At 36.5% G+C, this 20,691-nt stretch overlaps 1 protein-coding gene across 1 annotated transcript in view; it reads left to right on the forward strand.

The window, feature by feature from the left end:
- Window positions 1-8,370, forward strand: part of clpb (caseinolytic mitochondrial matrix peptidase chaperone subunit B) — a 65,684-nt gene extending 57,314 nt beyond the window's left edge. The window contains exons 16-17 of the mRNA XM_007247646.4: window positions 2,773-2,877; window positions 4,625-8,370. Coding sequence (XP_007247708.3) covers window positions 2,773-2,877; window positions 4,625-4,846 — 327 coding nt within the window. The 3' untranslated portion in view covers window positions 4,847-8,370. The remainder of the gene's footprint in view (window positions 1-2,772; window positions 2,878-4,624) is intronic.
- The last annotated feature ends 12,321 nt before the right edge of the window (window positions 8,371-20,691 follow it).

A 20,691-nucleotide genomic window follows, 5' to 3' on the forward strand; every position in this document is an offset into this window, starting at 1 on the left:
TAACATTGTTTCAACCTTGATTGTTAAAAGAGAACAAAACATGAACATAGCCCCAAATAATATAAATAAGAATTGGTGACAAATTTCAACCTTGAAACAATAACAGACATTCCTTTAACCATATTTCAACGTTGAAGGTCGTTGTGTGGCAGCTTTAATTTGTATCAGATTCCCATTTGTTGTATCAAATTCCCATTGGCTGAACTATATCAACATTTTCTTAAAATAATCATCAATAATTCATTTTTTCAAGTATTTCAGAAAGCACAAAAACATATAAGTTGCTATGGTTATATAAAAAAGAGCAATGGATTAAGATGATAGTAAATCATATAGTCATAGAAGGATATTATTATTATTACCACTACAGTGGTAAGAGCAGTGCAGAGCAGAGCAGAGTGGGTGGTGGTCAAAGGGACTGACGGCTTCTGGCTGGACTGGTCCATGATAACAAATTAGGCAATTAACTGCAGAAGAAAAAAAAAAAATCACATCCATATTCAACGCAGAATAAAACACACACATATATCACCACATCTCAGTGCTGATCAGAGCTCTTTAGCTTCTATAGGGCATGCCAACAGTCCTGGGACCAAACCAATCTACACCTGTGTGAAAAAGTGTTTTCCCCCTAAATCTATTAATTTTGTTGTAACAACTGCAATTAAGTTTTACCAGTAACTCGGCAACGAGTCTTTCACATTTCTGTGGAGGAATTTTGGTCCACTCTTCTTTACAGAATTGCTTTAATTCAGACACATTAAAGGATTTTCCAACATAAACGTCCTGTTTAAAAGTCTGTTAATCAGACTTTACCTAGGCCACTTCAAAACCTTTATTTAGTTTTTTTTGTAAGCCATTCAGAGGTGGACTTGTTTTTATGCTTATGATCACTGTCCTGCTGCAGAACCCAAGTATGCTTGAGTTTGAGGTCACGAACAGGTGGTCGGATATTCTCTTTCAGGATTGTCTGGTAAACATCAGAATTCCTGGTTCCATCTATTATTTTTGAGATCTTTTATCTGCTTCATGTTGTTAGACAGGTTCTATTTAAGTGATTTCTTGATTCTACAGGTCTGGTAGTAATCAGGCCACACTTTTTCACACGGGTAGATTGGTTTGGATAATTTTTCCCTTAATAAATGAAATCATTATTAAAAAGTGATTTTTATATTTACTTAGGTTAAATTTGATATTAAAGTTTGTTTAATAATTTGAATATTAAAGTTTGTTTGATAATCTGAAAAATGTAAGTATGGCAAAAAAAACTAAAGAAATCTAAAAGGCAAGTCTTTTTCACACCACTGTATATATGTGAGATTGATGGTGAGCAAAGAATGGAGAGAAAATTATAGTTAAACGTGTGTTAATCTGAACCGTGCAGAAAGAACCATTTTTCATGAGGCTGTCGACAAGCCTGAATCTGAGAGAACACACACACACAGCACACACACACACACACAGCACAGAGAATCAATAACAGCTTGACGACCATAATTGTGTTAGGGAGGTTAACATGTGGGCCATTCATAAATATTTAAATATTAATAAAACTTCATTTCTGTCAGGCTAGCCCTGCAGGCACCAAAGCATGGTTAGACGCCTCAGAGTGTGTGTGTGTGTAAGACTGTTTGTGTGTGTTTGTGGCAGTATTAATGATATTATTCAGTCATTTGAAGTGCACCCTTTATAACGTACAAGTTAATATTTATTTGCATCATAATAACATTATAACACTTTGGTGTGGTAAACAAATCTTTTAAAGTGCGCCGTTGTTTTGGTGAAGGCTGCTCTGATCTCTTCCTTTATTTGATCCCACTCTTTATTTGAGTGTGTCTGGGGGAAACGGGGGAAACAGTGGGAGGCAGTTTATATGTGCCAGTTCAGCCCCAACCAGTTCATTGAATTGCACTGATACAGGAAAGTAGTTATTCAGCAGTAGGATAATATGGGGCTGTTATTGTGGTAAATTACATACCTGTACATTTCAGAATCTGTTTTGTTAGTACTCCAGAAACACTGAACTGCGTCAGGCCTTTTTTACACCAAGTATCAGATTTTATGCACAAATGTGTGTTTTATATTACATTGAAATAAGCAGACGCTTTTATCTGAAGCGACTTAGAAATAATTCTGTACATTAGCAACAGAGGAATAGTGGGATAAAGGAGGAAAAGAGGGGGAGCAGAAAATGAGGTTAGGAAAATGAAGTAGTTAGTTTGTAGTTAGAGGTGTTAGGAGAGTAAGTGCTCTTTGAAGAGCTCTGTGTGAGTTTTCTTACACGGTTTTATTTTATACAAAATCAAAGTCTTGGTAAGCAGCTGTTTATACAGACAAATGTTTACAGATTTTTTTTGTTGTTTTTTTTCTACTGACTGTATAAAAGTGTTGTATTCATAGTAAACTTTAATATTCATTTTGTTGCGGTAGAATGATATACATTACAAATGCCAGAAGTATTATTGCAAAAATACCCTGAAATATTGTGATATTATTTTGGGACAATGTCAGCCTTAATCGCCTGTATTATTTATTATGTTCTGTAGATAATAGAGAATTTTGAGATTAATAAAATGTAGTCAGTTTTACCAAAAACAAAGCTTTTTGCCTATTGATTGTGGAAATATGTTAAAATATAGTGCCAATATTTCTCTCGCACCTCTGAACCATAGACTACAATGTCTTGTCTCACTTAAACAAACCCCACTTTCCTTCCTCGTCTCTCATTTTTACCCCCCTCCCCCTCTTCTTCTTGTTCTTTTTGCCCCCCAGGCGAAGCAGAGGCACAACATCACCCTGCTGTGGGAGCGGCCTGTGCTGGACCTGCTGGCCCGTGGCTACAACCTGCACTACGGAGCGCGCTCCATCAAACACGAGGTACAGCCTATGCCCAATCAATACTGCCATCAATAAACAATAAAGTGATCAATACTGTCATTCTCCGGCCATCCTCGTGTGCCACTAAAGACTCAGCAGGGCGTCAGGAAGGAAGGATGAGCTCTGGAAAGGAGGGTTTAGAATAGGCTAATGGTTTTCTGATTGAGTTGAAGCCTGTATAGAGTGATACTGGTTTGTAGACGGGGGAGGTATGGTGGTGGACACTACAGTATTGTGTGTGTCGAACTAAATTCAGCCTTTTTGACTGTTGACAGGTACAGGACTGAGCTGTAAAGTTGTTTATGTGGGTAGTAAGCATCCACTACAGCACTTTCTCTGTTCTTAACAGCACTTTCACATATGCCTTGTTTGATCTGAATCAAAATTACAGGTGTAAAAGGGGCTGCAAACCACAGTTCAGACCAAAAGGACCAAATTTTGGTCCTACCAGAAGAGGTGGTCTTGACCCAGAGCAACTGAACTTTTATATTTTTTTGGTTGCCGCAATAAATATAAAAGAATCTATTTAAAAAAAAAAAAAAAAAAAAAAAAAAAACACGCACACCTTAAATTTTACATCCCCAGTTTGGCAGAAAAACCTCAAACCTGGCAACAAAAAGAAATATTCATAATAAAAGAAAATAATTTACATTTATTAAAAAACATGAAGTACTAACATTTCTTTCAGTAATTCGGTCTGTTAATATTTTCATTTAAATTAAAGACATATTTAAGTAGAATTTCCTGAAAATAACATTATCCAGCCTATGTGAATGTCTTTTATAATATACTTTGTAATTTTATATTGTATCATCAAACTATTAAAATGTCCAGCAGAAGGCCTGAAAGGTTTAGCTCTGAAGATGCAGTAAAACATGGATTGGATCAGGAGCCTCACCAACAGGAAACACAAAGGGCATAATAAAAATAATTATGATTAATCCAATAATCTAAAAAATAGTCATGAGTTCCAGCCCTACTGTGAACCATGGTACAGAACAATAGACCAGGTTTGTTTGCAGTGTGTGAACACTTTTCTAGGTGGTTCAGACTTTCTGATCAATTTTCAGCAAGTTAAAGCAGACCTTCATCCATTCAGCAACAACAGAGGATGAAAAATAACCAGCGTTGTGTCGTCACACGGCTGTATGAGCTCAACAGATTATGCTGGTTATTTCTGTATCTACTGTAACTGTAGATTTACCCTAATTTATAGATAAATAAGAGGAATCCAAGCAGAATTATTTACCTCATATTTACTCCTTTACTTTACAAATTGAGTGTAACCACATGGCCTCCATCCACATGGTTGGGCATGTGCTTGTAAATGTACCTGTTGAAAGCTGTACACCTCAGCCCAGCACAGTTTTGTAGCGCAGATATTTCCAGTTACAGCTGAATTCATGCTTTTAATCCCAGTAAAACGCTCTTAACAACCTTTTAAAAAGCAATTTAAATGCCTGATTAAAGGGCAGATTACTGTTGTTTCGCGGGTTTTGAGAGCTCAGCGCTGACTCAGCTCTTGATCAGTCTGGACGCGAGACAGCGTGCGGGTAAGGGCGGGGCTGGTGATGTCATGGGCCCTGCATTGTTTAATATCGCGTTATATATCGTCGAAAAAAAGAACATTTGCAATGTACATTTTTTCCAATATCGTGCAGCCCTAAGTACATTATAATTTTTTGGAAATATCAGCACCTGCTACATTCTATTCTGATCATTTTTGTAATCTCTTGCCTGTATCCAGGTGGAGCGTCGGGTGGTGAACCAGTTAGCCGCTGCCTACGAGCAGGAGCTCCTCCCTAAAGGCTGCACCCTCCGCCTGACTGTGGACGGGGAGCTGGAGGAGGAGACGGAGGGAGCTGCAGCCCCTTCCCTCCGTTTGGAGCTGGTGGGTGAAGACAGCAAGAGCCGTAAACTGGACATCCGCCCACCACTCAACCCAGAGGAAATGGCCTTCACCCACTGATTCCACTGATGCTTAGAGAGGCGTGGTCTGTGCCACCACTGTGATTTGGGTCAATGGTTGCCAGGGCTGTGTGGTGGGCTTCAAAAAGCTGATGTGTTAATAAAAGGGGCTTTACCCTTTTAACAGGCCATGTGGATGTGTAAGTAATGAAAGATGATCAATGCAAATTGTATTTATCGTATTTATGGAAACACTAACTAGCTAATTCCTGTCAAATTGCAGAATTACAACAAAAATAAAGGAAGTTATAGTTGTACCTATATTTAGCTAGTAACTGGTTTTCCTTATGATAGCTATAGTTAGGCCTGTCACGATAAAATTCAATATATCGTCACATAAATTATCGTGCTAAACAATATTTTTAAAGACCACAAAATCTGTAATTAATCATAGATTAGTAAATATATCAATTTTTCTTCATATACTGCAGTCACTGCATACAGTGTGTTTATGAAGTCAGTTATTAAAGCAATGGTCATTTACCATGACTGGCTAAAATACTGTTCACTGTTATAAGATATATACACATGAAAAAAACAAGCAAAAACACAAGACAGTATCACGATTATCAAATATTATTGAGGTCACGTCCATTTATTGCACGATAAACCAATAATATAATTATCATGACAGACCTAGCTACAGTTATATTGAATAAATTAAATGTTTATCACATTACAGTTCATCACTAAATTCAATATCATACAGCAGTGTCTCTATTCGATACATATTGAAACATTATGATTTAATTCAATACAATATGGTACACTGTATTGCTACATCCCTACAAGCTATAATTGTAATATTTGAAGCATTATGCAATAGTTTTGACTATTTAAGGAAAAAAAAGAACCTTCATAATTTGATTTTGTATAAAACATTGTGTGTAAATTCTTAAATTATCTTCTTTTTTAATTCATTCTTTTTTTTATTTATTTAATTAATGCTATGCTATTTACCTAACTGTCACATGCCTAATTGCTACAATAAGTAATGTGCTATTCTGTGGTAATATTGTAGAATATATGAAGTATTGGGAAACACCTCTTAATCACTGAATTCAAAGGTTTCACTTAGTTTCCATTGCCACAGTTGAATACAATCAAGCACCAAGTCATGTATTCTGCCTTAGCAAACATTCTATTCTATTTTATTCTACTCAAACAATGTAGCTGGTAACATTTATTTCCTCACAGGCATAAGAGTGGGGCATCCAAGTGCTCTAATATATGTTTTGGAGTGGCAAAGGGGAACCGACTACACATTAATGACTATAGATTTAGAATAGAAGGTCATAAAAGGTAATGTGTAGGTGTCCCATTACTTTGTCCATATAGTGTATCTGCAGCTACTCACATCTAGCTAGTTATGGGCTGTAGTTATAACAAATTATTCTTATTCAAGTCTAAACATTACATTATATTACAGACATATGTTAGATATGTATTGGATAGTTATACATATAGTTATGCTGTAACATTTTGTACACATGTAATGTCTAAAAATCTAAGAACACATTGGCTCATGGCTGTAAATAGAGATAATTTAATATGTGTTACGAACGTGTTTATAAAATCCTATACACATGACAAATCACTGAAAGTGTTATTGTTATGCTTAAGCTTCTTACAGCCATGTGTAGTTAAAAGTATTAAATAATAAAATTCCAAAATGTTGTTAGCTTTATTTTGCTAGTTATGATTATAGCTGATTATTTTGTTATTAGGGATGTTGCAATTCACAATATCAATATACACTGATTTTTTTAATACATTTTCTTGCTGCATTCCTAAATTGTATAATTATAGCTAGTTACATGCAAGTTAAAGATAACAACTTGAGCCAAAGGAAAAGTCACAATGTATACAGTATAAAGTAAACAATGTTGTGCATGTATTGGTCACTTTGTGTCTGTTACATCATCACACAGCCAAATTTAAACATTAATGTATAAAGCATGTTTTGTAATGAGGTTATAATGAGCTTCACAGACACAAAGCTTGAAATTTACACACAGGAAGGTCATATCGCATCACTCCTCAGGTCAATCCCGTTAACGTTAGTAGAAATAAAAGAGTAAATAATGAATAGAATAGTGACCAAATATCTGTAGTGATCCAAAATGTACATGAAGCTACACGAAGGCAGCTTTTTTTTGTCGTGTTTTGTTTTGTCGTGTTTGTCAAGCTGCATTAATCTGTATTCATGTTATGTGGAATAATAAAACATTCTAGTGGATCTCAAAACATTAGAATAGCATTGAAAGTGTAAAACTCATATTATATAGATGTATTATACACAGAGTGATCTATTTAAAAAAATAAAAACAATTTGATGATTACAGCTTATGGCCATTAATGAAAACTCATTATAATAAAATTAAAATATTATATAAGACCAATTGATACTTTTGGCAGTGTGGGCAGTGTGCCAAGTCCTGCTGGAAATCAACACCAGCAGATGACATGTTTCTCCAAACCATCACTGATTGTAGAAACTTCACACTAGACCTCAAGCAGTTTGGACTGTGTGTCTCTCCACTCTTCCTCCAGACTCTGCTCCCTTGATTTACAAATAAAATGCTAAATTTACTGATGGTCAGTGATGGTTTGGAGAGACATGTCATCTGCTGGTGTTGGTCCACTGTGTTATATCAAGTTCAAAGTCAGTGCAGTGTTTTCCTGGAAAATCTTAATGCACTTCATGCTTCCCTCTGCTGACAACTTTTATGTAGATGTGGATTTCATTTTCCAGCAGGACTTGGCACACTGCCCACACTGCCAACAGTACTAATTGGTCTTATATAATAATAACATTTTCTGAGACACTGATTTTTGGGTTTTCATTGGCTGTAAACCATAATCATCAACAATAAAAGAAATGCTTAAATTAGATCACTCGGTGTGTAATACATCTATATATCTATATATCATATTTTTAACTGAATTACTGAAATAAAGTAACTTTTCAATGCTATTCCATTTTTTTGAGATGCACTAGTATTTCAGCTAATTTATCACAAATACGTGTCACTTATTTACAATTATTTAGAGCCATTGGAATGAAACGGCAGCTAAGGACTGTCAAGATAAGTGCCATAGAAATACAGCAATAGTGCTGTAGGGCCATATGTATAGAGAAATAAAGAGTACAGTATAGAAAAATCAGTAACAAATGACTGGAATTCTACATAACATTGACATAAACATCAAACAACATTTACAATAAGAAATGTATAGCATGCCAATGTCAGTGTTATGTAGCAATACTTCCAATTGTTACTAAAATATTACAGATATTTATATTTATTGAAGATTACAGCGTTTAAGAAGTCACAGTTTGTTTGTCAGTGCTGTGATTGTTTACTTGAAGATGTTTATTGTAAAACATGCTAAATTCTGAACTCTCACATGGCAGAATGTAAGTGCTAATACACTGTTTACACATGTAGTTATATGTACACTGGAGAATTCTCATGTGTGTTGACGAATAAATAAAATGTAATGAAGCAAATGGAAATCTAATGGAGGATAATGGAAATTCAATACTCTGTTTAACCTGCCGTAGATTTGTTCTGTATTGATCCAATCTGTGAACATCATGTTGATGCGAATCGTACTAGCTTATTAATCTGTTTGCAGGCATAATTATATATATTTATATCTAAATGAGACATCCCTTTTTAACTCTGAGTGGAAATTATATACCAAGTCATTCTGGACTGTGTACTGATAAAGCATTTGTTTTTGTTTTTTTGTCATACTTTTTCATTATTTTTAAAACAAATATATCCTGAATACATACAAAAATCAGTTTTTAAACGAATATATCATTTATTAAGGCAAAAAAAATCTAAAACGTAAAAACGTAATTCATCCTCAGAGATGTGAAAGACTAATTGCCAAAATTCACAAACTTGACTGTGCTTGTTGCCGCCAAGTGTAGCACAACCATGTTATTAGATTTAGAAGGAAATACTCTTTCACACAGGATGTAGGATAGATTTTTTTCCTTTAATAAATGAAATAATCACGTAAAAACTGCTTTTTTATATTTATTTAGGGTCTCTTTGTCTGATATTAAAATGTGTTTTTGTTAATCTGAAAAAATGTAAAGTATGATCAAAAGCAAAAACAACAGCACTGTAATTAAAATAAATATCCATATTTGTCGCCACATATCAATAATGCATCACAAGCTAAAACGATGCGAAATATCACAATATCAATATTTGGCCCTTTCCTACTCAGGACCACTTTTTAATCCAGCGACACTAATGCATTTTTCAACAAGTCAATGCAAAACCACCTGCTCTCTGAAAATTAGGGGTGTGCCATATCATATCGTATGCAAGAAGTTTGCCAAATAAAATGTAATATTCATTGTATTGGAGTAATGCATTCTTTAAATTGGTCATATCGCCAAGACCATCATTATCGATAAAATACCCTGAAATATTGTGATGCTACTTTAGGGCCATGTCACCCACCTGTAGTATTAATAAATAAAATGAGCAGACAAGTTGAGCAGATAAAACTACAGACAGAACTATAATATTGAGTTCATTGGTCTGCAATCAAATACAAGTCAAACTAAATGTAAGAAACCGTAAATTAAATGTTTTTATTTTTTTCATATATTTTATATATTTTATTTCTATTTTTGGAATTTAAAAGCCATAGATTTAAAGCCATCAATCAATTAATGAATGAGACCATCAGGTCTGTCTTGTTCTGGTATGTTTTGTTTTCTGTGGTATTTAATTACAGCTGCGTTTGGGCTGGAATGCGTCGTCCTCGGCAGGTTGCTGTCTGCAGACTTAAAAGAGACGTGTTTCGGAAATTTGTCAGGGAATGTGAAACGTGTGTGTGAGGCTGTGTGTGTGGTTTAAATGTGGAGAGAAACAGAAGAATGTGTCATGGGATGGGAACAAAGCATGGAGGGACATTCCTCTGTTTCACAGCATCCCTCCTTACACATGTAGAGCATCCGCCTCCTCCAGCGGGGAGGGAATTAGCATGGCAAAACCAGAGGCGGCATGCGGGACCCCCCGGCATTCGACTGACAGCCTGGACCCCCCAGACACACACACACACACACACACACACACACACAGCTAGCCTCCTCCTACATCTGTGCGTGTGTACGTATATATTCAATTTCTGCATATTGACTAAAACCAGATAAACACAAAACGTTTTACCACTCACTTTTGTTGGAGTAGCTGTCTCTACTGTCTGAAAGAAAAGATTTTCTGCTAGATAGATAGAGAGGTATAGATAGATTGATCACTTAATTAATCCCAGAGGGAAAAAGTACGTATTGCAACAACCTAATCACAGTAAAGAACAATAAAATAGTATAAATAACAATACAGTAGCAATGTTCATTACAGAATAAAGTATTATAGATTAATACATGTCCAAACTTACAGGGCATAAATGAAGTGGCAGTGCACAGTAAATGAATATGGAAAAAGTGTATTAATGTCCATCTGCTGCTGAGTTTGTTGGTGCTAAAGTGTTCATGTTTAAATGTCCAATAATAATACTAATGCCCGGCATAGTGTAGAGGTGATGTACAGTGTGAAACAATCTCCTTTTTCCATTTTTGCAGTGCACTGCTGTGAGGATTTGATTGCATTCAGCATAAAGAGTGTTCGTGAAGTCAGGGAATTGGGTGATCACCACTTTATCTCATCCCCAAGTCCACAACTCATCCAAAAGGTGCTGAAGCACTGACATCATTCCAGAGAACACAGTTCTACCACTGATCCACAGCTCAATGCTGGGGGCTCTATACCCCTTTAGTCTATACCTGGCACTCTGCACAGTGCCCACAGGTTCACGTTAATCTGATCCATCCAGAGAGTCCAACCGGCAATCAATCATTGGCAACACTTTTCTACAGAAACAACACAAGCCTGGCATGTGCATCAATTGGTGAAACGTAAAGTAGTCGAATGCATTCAGTAGAAGGGGTGTGTACAATCATTTGGGGCGTATAATGTATCGACAAAAGAAGTAACGCACCATTTTTTTTTTTGGAATGTAATGATGACTCCTCAGATCATCACACCAGCAATCCTGCTTCTCTCTGTCCAATGAAGTCTTGTCAGCTGGGCAGAATGCATCATAAACACATGACCATCAGTCAACAGTCTCTCACCAAGAGATACACTACCCAAAAGCAGACTCTGAGAACCCTAAAGAACTATTGCCTCAGACCATAATCCCACCTCAACCAAACTTTACTTTTATTCATCTAATAATTAACATTACTTTGGAATCCACCAAACTCCAGAATAGTCTATCCCTCCAGAGAAAATTTTTGCACTGCTAGAGAGTCCATCATCAGCATGCTTTACACTACTGCAGATGCTGTCAGAGCGATGCATTTCCTCCCAAAGTCGGTCAACTGGGTAAAACATATTTAAGTGCATCATACAGGCATGTCTAGCAGTCAACAATCTCTCACCAAGAAGTACACTACCCAAAATTTGATTTTAACAAAGATCCCACCTCAACCAAACTTTACTGTTGGGAGTCCAATAATTAACATTTGTTTAGAATTCACCGAACTAAGATCAGTCTATCCCTCCAGAAAATATGTTTGCACTGCTAACTCTGCAAGACTCAGAGCTTTAAAGCCCTCCATGTTTGCAACAGCAGCCTTGTGCATAGTGAAAGACAGTTTTTAAATTATTATTTAATTTATTAAGGGAAAAAAGCTATCTAAACCAAACTGGCCATATGTAAAAATACTTAATTGCCAACCCATTAATTCATTGTGATTAACTCTATATATTTTTTGAAAGCGGAGTTTAATTTTAATACTATCCACAACCAGGCCTGATTACCGTCAGACATTCAAAATCAATAAAATCACTTCAATAGAACCAGTCTGACAACAAGAAGCAGGATAATAGATCTCAAAAAGCAACACACTATGCCCTGATCTGAAGAAATGTAAACAAAAAAAAAATTGAAAACATTGACTTTATCAGTCGAGTAATTTCTAAGGCTTTGGAACAATACTGGATCACAGTAAGAGCTTTTATTCACAAAAAGAGAGAAATTACTCCAAAAGGGCATCACAGAGATCCATGTAAACACAACAGCGAGTGGAAATGGAGGAGCTACTGAACTTGATGTCAAGACGGAGAAAGCCTAAAAAATCACTGGTCCAACTGTTTTTTCTATTTCAGTACACATTTTACCACTTAGAAACTAATCCTGTCCAGATAGGGCTTTAGAAATAACTGCATGCCGAGTTCTGCAACAATCCAGGGTGTGTTTTTTTGTCAATGAGTGAATTATACAAATGGGACATCAGGTCTAATGTCTTGCTGTTTCCTTCACTGTGCTGATAGCCAATCTAATACCCATGAAGCAGCTTGTTATTAGAGGAGTATTGGACTATCAGTTAGTGCAGGAGAGTGAAGTTAGTGACAGATCGAGAGTGGGAGACGCTATAGAGGCGATCTCTGAGTGGAGAGAGCAGAGACAGACAGCGGGAGGAATATTGGATGACATGCTGGAGTGAATTTGAGAAAGAGACGGCGCTGAAGGCAGATAAGTGTTACTGCCAGAATATCATTCAGCCTCTTAAGAGTGAGGGAAATCCATTTACACTCTCAGACTGAGAAAGACTTTCATTTCCATGGAGGTTTGAAAAGACTAGAGCTCTCTCTCTCCGTCACACACACACACACACACACACACACACTCTTTCCTTATGATAAACATTTTTGCCTGATAAATAACAACAGCATTGCATGAATTCTGCAATATTATTTTTTATGTTGTGACTGATGGAGGACTGAACTACTGCAGATGAGCAGCAAGGGTTCATGAAAAGATCTAGGTCATGGATATTTATCTGTAGGAGGGTAATAAGAAGAAAACAAGTTCTATACCTTCTTTATCAACCCTGAAAAGATAAAATTCATCAAGTTAAAAAAGGAAATAATCAATCTATCCATCCATCTATCTATAACTTTGTATCTTGCCTCCCTTTCTCTCGGTTACACTTAAAACAACTGTATTATAAATACATCCTTTTTTCTGCCTATATAAGCTACCTGAGCAACCGTGCTGCTGCTAATGATGCTGATACAAGAGCTACTGCCTACATAGAGATAGAACAGCAACTCAGTCTTTATCTGCTCATCCATGCAGTGTTGAACCAAAAAAACACAAAATTAAAACTGAAAAGAGCTGGAGAGATACAAGACAGTACAATAGTCCTCACTAAATCACCAGATTCATCCACTCTGAAAATAGACTGCACCAAATACAAGTACTTTAAAGCACAGTCATGTAATTACACATTCTCACCAAAAACTTACAGACCGTCACTTTAATAACTCTAGCAGGCTGGAATGCTTTATTTTATCTATTTCACACCAGATCTCCTTTAACTAAAATGTTGTTCTTTTATAAGAAATATGAATGCTTTGGTGGCATCAGTGGGATCAGTGGCATCTAATCTGATCTGGTCTTGACAACAATACTGTTTATTTCAATAATTTATGGGACGATATATCATCCACAAAATTTTTTTTATAATGACGTTGGTGTGGGCTGTGGATAACACCATTACCTGCCACTAAGCTAACCACCACATCGTGTGGGAGACTGCGGTTCAATTCCCCGGCTGGATGACTGATTGCTGTGCTACACCAAAAACACTCCTTGGGCAAGACTCCCAACACTACATTGGCCGTTCCTTTGTAGTAGAATAACCTTGTAAGTTGCTCTGGATAAAATGTCTTAAGCCCTATCCAGATGGGATTAGTTTCACAGGGGGACGTCTGTGAAAAATATTTCACACTTCAAGATAAAACTCTTGCATCCAGACTGCAATTGAACAATCAGGAGGACAAGTGAGTTTTTTGGCTTTCTCGGTCACATGACATCAAGTTCAGTAGCTCCTCCATTTCCACTCACTGTTGTGTTTACCTAAATCTCCATGGAAATGCGCGCCCAAAGTGTAATTACAGTACAAATAGCTATTTTAATAAACGCGAGGTGACTAAAATCAGAGATGTGTGTCCAGACTGGCCTAAAACTATTGGAGGACCACGGAGTTCAGCAAAAACAGTAGGTAATTCAGCCTGTAATTTTCTCAAAGGACGTTTTCTCAAAAAAAAAAAAACATGCCCATGGTTGTTTCAGACGGGAATAAAATCACAGAGGACCCCTATAAAAGAGAAAACTACCCTAGGACCCCCTGAAAAACTAATCCCATCCGGATAGGGCTTTAAATGTAACATTACATTTAATGTAAGTTAAATGTAAATGTCAGGCCCAACACTAGCTATAGAAAGTAGATCATCGATGTAATTCACTTCAGCGATTCAATCAGTGGTTTTAATATTATGGCTGATCTATATATGTCCAGACGTCTGATTCCATTCACCATCACAGCGCCACCATAGTCCTGGCTCAGTCTGAATGACTCTGTTTACATCTTAAACACGTCATTATTTAATTTAATAATGACCTCGTGTCTTCTGGCCACTGAATGTTGGACATCTGATGCTCTCGTGAGCCTCCCAGCGCAGTCTTTTCTCTAAAACCAGAACAGAGTGGAAAATAAAAGATTCCTCCCCCAAAAAACAAACCTGACCATCCGTCCCGTGTCGTCTTTCCTCTTTTCTGAGAGAATAAAAAAAGAAGAATGCATTGTGGCTAATTCAGCCCTGGCTCGGGAGCAGCTCGCGTGGCAGATTGCTGCTGTAATTAGTTTAGCGGGGGGGAGGGGTTTAATTTCATTAACTCTCCACAACCGCAGCTGGGCGGGGCTCCGGGGCGCGGGGCCACAGACTCATCTGATTAGCGCGAGGGGCCGGGTGGCGCGCGCGAGAGAGAGTGCGCTGGTGGGGTGGGGAGGTGTGGTCTTAAAAATATATTTTATCTGGAATAACTGGAATATACAGTATGTATGTATGTATACACGGTGCTATGCAATGGTTTTGTAAACCCTTATATATTTTACTACATATACATAGACACGGTTTTATACGTTTTTATACATAGCGCAGTCAGTGTTTTGCTGAAATACTGGATAATTATGACAATATATATATATATATATATATATATATATATATATATATATATATATATATAAACATATATTCATATATATATATATATATATATATATATATATATATATATATATATATATATATATGAGAAGAGTTAATAAATTAATCAAAGACGGCCCCATGATTTTGCAAAACCTAAGATACATTTCCTAAAAGAATGAAGCACCCCGCAAACAACTTGGTATCATCGATACAGAATAAAAAAAAGTAAAGTAGAAATTGTAACATCACAAAGTGCCAAAAGCTTTACCGTGCACTTTTTTGAAATATGTTGCAAGCCTGAAATGCAGGATAGACATAGAACCACACATGTCGATTTCAATTTAACAATTATTAAAGTATTTAGCTTTATTTCAGAAAAGACAGTCACTGTAAATAACAGTAAATATTATTTAGAAATGTGTTTAGAACGTATAAAATCATGTCAATTTGTTTACCATATTTGACACCGTTTTCTTGTAGTTTGCTTTATTTACATAGTGTCCAAATTTCATAATAACTGGAAATGCACCAAAATGTCTGGGATAAAAATGTTTAGTTTGCGATTTTTAGTTAACAAGACATTTTAAAGATATAGAAGCACCTGCATATTCAACGTTTGGCCTTAATAATAATTGACCTTATTAATAATTGTAAAATTAAATATAATTTATTAATAATAATACTGAGTTTTGGAACCATATATATTATAATAGCCTTTTGTGGCAATTTGTTTATCATCAGTTATCCGCCTCGAAATTTGATTAGTGCGTTTCACATATGAAACAGAATAAATGCTGATAGATACATATGCGAGACGTCAAATTAACGGGTGGAGGAAAAATCTTTTTTTTTCATCTTCTATGGAATTAATGTAAAAAAAAAAAAAACAATTCCAAGTAGTTTCACAAAATTAAATATATTAAAATATTTCCATTTATTTTATCTTTAACATGAAGTCTAACATTACAATGCCTTACAACTGTTTCATATGAAAACAATTCCATATAAATAATATAACAAGGTTAAGCACGTTTTCACATTTATTATTTATAAATATACCAAAATGCGCAGGAATATACTTTTTAAATCACAGAATCTCACAAATTAATTACCCACGACCTCAAAACACACCACACTACACACACTGCATACACTACACACTCCTAACCTCCGAACAGAGGGGTGTAGGGGGGGGGGGGTGTTGTGTCAGAAGTGAGTTTGCAGGAGATCAAACTGTTTCACTTTTGGAAGCGATTTAAACCCTTCAAAGTATCTCGCTCTATATATCTCTCCCGCTCCTTCTCTCTGTCTCTCTCTCTCCCTCTCTCATCAGCCTTTTAAATCTGTGCAAAGTCCCTCTGTTTGTCTTTAAAATGGGCGCTAATCCGGGTCTAAACTCTCCCGGGGGGGCTTTCCCCGCACCTTTAAAATTCATTGCCCATTAAACATGAAGGCGAGCTTATTGCCAGGGAGCTTGGGCAAATAAGGGGCGGGGCCTGGCCGTAATTCACTGTGACTGACAGAAGTGTAGTGGCGGGTTACTGTAAGAAAACGCTGTTTATATAGTGCTAGAATGATGGACGGTGCGATTAATCGATACTGCGGACGATGCCTTATACCTCGGTATGTAATTATACATACAGGTCATCAGGTTCAAGGTTAATTTAAATCCCCTCAGTACATCACATCATTAAAAATTATTTTCATTATTATGAAACCGGTGGTTCTGATCATTTTAATAACGCTTATAATAATCCCGCCATTGTTCAGATATAGTTCGCTTTCCATTGGAATTTCAAATGGGCCAAAATTTCTAAGACTTTATTAAGCTAAAACAACAAATGGTTTGTACTGCGTAGCGACTGGCGCGCACTGTGTGATCGATTGCAGCCTGTTTTTAATAAAATACCTTTTCCATGGAGCAGAAGGCCAACATATTCTTTTTTCCAGTCTAAAGGGGCTCAATTAATTTCTCATAGTCCTTAAAACATGCCCATATTTCTCCATTTCTGCTTTGCCATCACAAAAAGGGCATTTTCCGACCAAAACTAAGAGGGAGGAGGAGGAGGATGGGGGTCCCTAATCCAATTGCGCTTCGTTTTAGTTTGGCTTCTCCGTTCCGTCTGACATTAATGGCATCCGATGGGTCGCGAGGGGGTCCCGCTCAGGCTCGTGCATGCAGATTGGAGTAATGAAGCTGAGAGGTAGGGCTGGGCGGAGGAGGAGGGGTAGGGGAGGGTAGGTGGGTGGGTATAAGATTGATGAGAGGAGAGAAAGGCTGGTGCCAGAGTGATGGATAGATGGAGGGAGATACTGGGAAATATGGATGATATAAATAGCCCATATATGGCGCTATAAATAATCAATAATCATTGGTCGTTTTCATTAGCCAATAGGACTGCTGTGAGCACAGCCAATGAAAAGTAGACAATGATAAAACAAAAAATAGTGCTAACGCAGGCAGCCAACTACTGTGAACTGTTGTTGTTATTGTTGTATTAAATATTAAAAAGGATGTAAAATGTTTCACAAACATTTAGTCTTGTTTTAAACAGCGCAGTATCCTTCTTAGACAAGGTGTAGATTACGTGTTTTTTTATTCATATATTCCTCTTATACATTTATGTATTCAGACGTTTAGTTATTCATGTAATGATAAATTATTATTTCATTCGTACGTTTCTCTTCTTTTTATTTTTCTTCTTCTTCTTCTTATTATTATTATTATTATTATTATTATTATTATTATTATTATTATTATATTTTTACTGGATTTAGGGAATGTTTTATTATTGCTAAACGCTCTAAAATGTCATAAAATATGAATAAAATGAAAGTAATATCAAGGTCTCTTATAGGGATGCCATAAAAGAAGAACCACTTTTGTTTTTGACTGATTTTTTTTTTAACTTGATAAATATTTTTCACACATGCATCTCTTACAAACATGGTCATCATTTTTGGCACCTTGTTTATTTATGCATTATTGAATTTATTTATTTCCAATGGCCTTTGGGGGGTTCCATAGCAGATCAATCTCCCTCTGTTACAAACAGGGTTCCTTATGGAACCAAAAGTAGTTGTTTTTGTATAGCATCGCTCGAAGAATCACTGTTATTATAATTAAAATTACAAAAGCAACTCTACTGTGGCATCACGCAAAGCCCTTTCATTGTTTATTTTAAGATTTTTGTTTGTTTGTTTATTCATCTAATTGACGTCCTATTTTCCAATACTATTGGATGTAACCGATATGCTCCACAGATAAAAAAAAGTTCGTTTAGAACAACTCATGTGATAGTTTAAAAATGGAAATGGAGAAATTTACACACTACGTTTCTCCTCTGGTTCAGTTTCTCCAGGTGAGTTTTGCAGTGCACTGTAAGGGAGAATAGAGATGTTACACAGCTGTAATGTAATGGAGCAGATGCTGAAAGCTCGTTTAAAAGGCGTCTCGATGGCCACTTGTTGCTATTATCCGTGCCTTCATCATCATCGTCGCGCCGTCGTCATGCTCCTTCCCCTCCCAGTCTCGCGGATGTAATCTGTCTGCTGGTGGGGATAAAACGCGCTGGTTGATGGGTATAATTTAGCGGCTGATGGATGGGGAGTGAAGGGGAGGAGGCTCGCCACCATCCGGCTCAAATTTACCCAAATGCACCGTGACAGGGCAGCGCGAGACCGCTCCGGGACAACCGGGGTAAATTGGAAGAGGGGGGGCAGCTAGAGAGAGTAGAAATACACAATCATCTGGGCACTAAAAACTAAACATAAGGGGCATCATACACCTATGTCAGCAGTACCATCACCGATTATCATACTGAATCATGTCCTTCCATTACACGATCAAATACCATAAACATCAAACCAACCATCAAGTCAAGAGGCTTTTATCATCAAAACTATCAAAACCATCATCCAGAATTACAGCCCATCTCAACACCATATTCAAAGCAAACATTACTATACAACACTGCAACGTCACAACACCATCAAATATCATACCCCATTCATTATAAAGAACAGCATACAAATCACAACCCTTCATTTTTCCACCATCCAGTATCATATCTCATTATAACATCACCATCAAAGATACTTATATACTATAGAACTATAGCCCATCATAATATCACAAATACCAGTAACCTCGCCTATTATAACATCATCGCCACCCACACACACAATACAGCATCATAGTCATTCATAACGCCATCATACAGCATCATAATAACATTAAAGACTAAAATATAGCATCATAGTCTTCAGAACACCATCATATTACATTACAATACCATCAAATACCATTATACAGAATCATAGTCTATCATAACACAGCAAAAATAGCCTCTCAGCACCATCATAGAGCGTTCTAACACCATCATAACACCACCAAAACCAAGAATACAATCAATCATATACAATCATTACACCGTCTTAGCCCATCATGACACGATCATAAAACATCACAATACCGTCATACAGCATCATATCCCATATCTTATCGTCATAAAATCAGACAAGGGAGAAATAAGGATAAATAATCCGGTTTAAGAGAAAACGGCTTGAGCTCGAATCCAGGAAGATCGCAAAAAACAAATAGAGTAAACGCGAAAATCTGAAACGCAAATGTAAAATTCACTTCAATTCAGAGAAATGTAGAAATCTGACAAATTTGTCCAGATGTTTTATTGTGTTTTATATTTGTAAACCACACAACTTATAAATTAAATACACAAATAGTGTGACTTTTAGCTGAAACCAATAAATATTTAAAGTAAATCCGTTTCTGTTTTTTTTGGCACAGAACAGATGTCTGCATGCTCTCTGCACTAATCTAATAGAGCTCGAGCAGAACGGCAGACTGAGCTCTGACTCACGCGAGTTCACTGAGGTCTGATTTCTAATTACAGATTTTTCTTACACATTTTTCTTTAAATCGCGAAAACTAGAACACAACACAACACAGCATTTGCGTGTAAAAGGCAAATAAACTTAACTAGACTTTGCCCTCCTTGCTGTGGGAATTTGATTGCATTCTTTGAATTGGACATTTGTGGAGTAAAAATGTTGGCTGGTCACCACCCAAACCAATCACCATCTTCCCAACTTACGCCAAACGTATTGGGTGGAACTCCATCGTTCCAGAGAGCACAGTCCAATACTCCAAATCTCTCTACATGAACTATACAAGGTATGTGTATGCATTTGCACATCTGTGTCAGCGATGGGTGCAACGTAATGAGTGTTGGGATATGGCTGGATCTCTGCAAAGTTTTTTAGTGGCAACATTTGTGGTGAAAATCGGTATATAAATTAACTTGAATAAATCCGTAGAAGATAAATGCATTCATTCAAGGTTTCCAACACCAATATCCAAAATACAGACAAACAGTGTAGATTTTTTTTATATCTCAGGTACATACACCTGACACCGGGGGGAGACACGGAGTCAGGAGGGCTAAAAGAGAGAAAGGGGCAGCGAGTAAACATATGATTTACACGTCACGACATTATTACTAAACAATTACGCGAGTAAGTAAATAACATGGGCTTATAATAGACAAGCCATGAAATAAAATAAATACATTTAAAATGAGAACATCGTAGAGCTTTTAAGAAATAACCAAAAAGGACAAAAATAGTTACAATTAAAATAAAATAAAGACTTATTCGTTCACTAAACTTAATAGAGCGCTGGTGGGAGAACATTAACATAAAAAATAATCGGACCAGTCTAACAGAT

The sequence above is a fragment of the Astyanax mexicanus genome, chromosome 18 (genome assembly GCF_023375975.1).
Source record: "Astyanax mexicanus isolate ESR-SI-001 chromosome 18, AstMex3_surface, whole genome shotgun sequence".
In the NCBI taxonomy this organism is placed as follows: Eukaryota; Metazoa; Chordata; class Actinopteri; order Characiformes; family Acestrorhamphidae; genus Astyanax; species Astyanax mexicanus.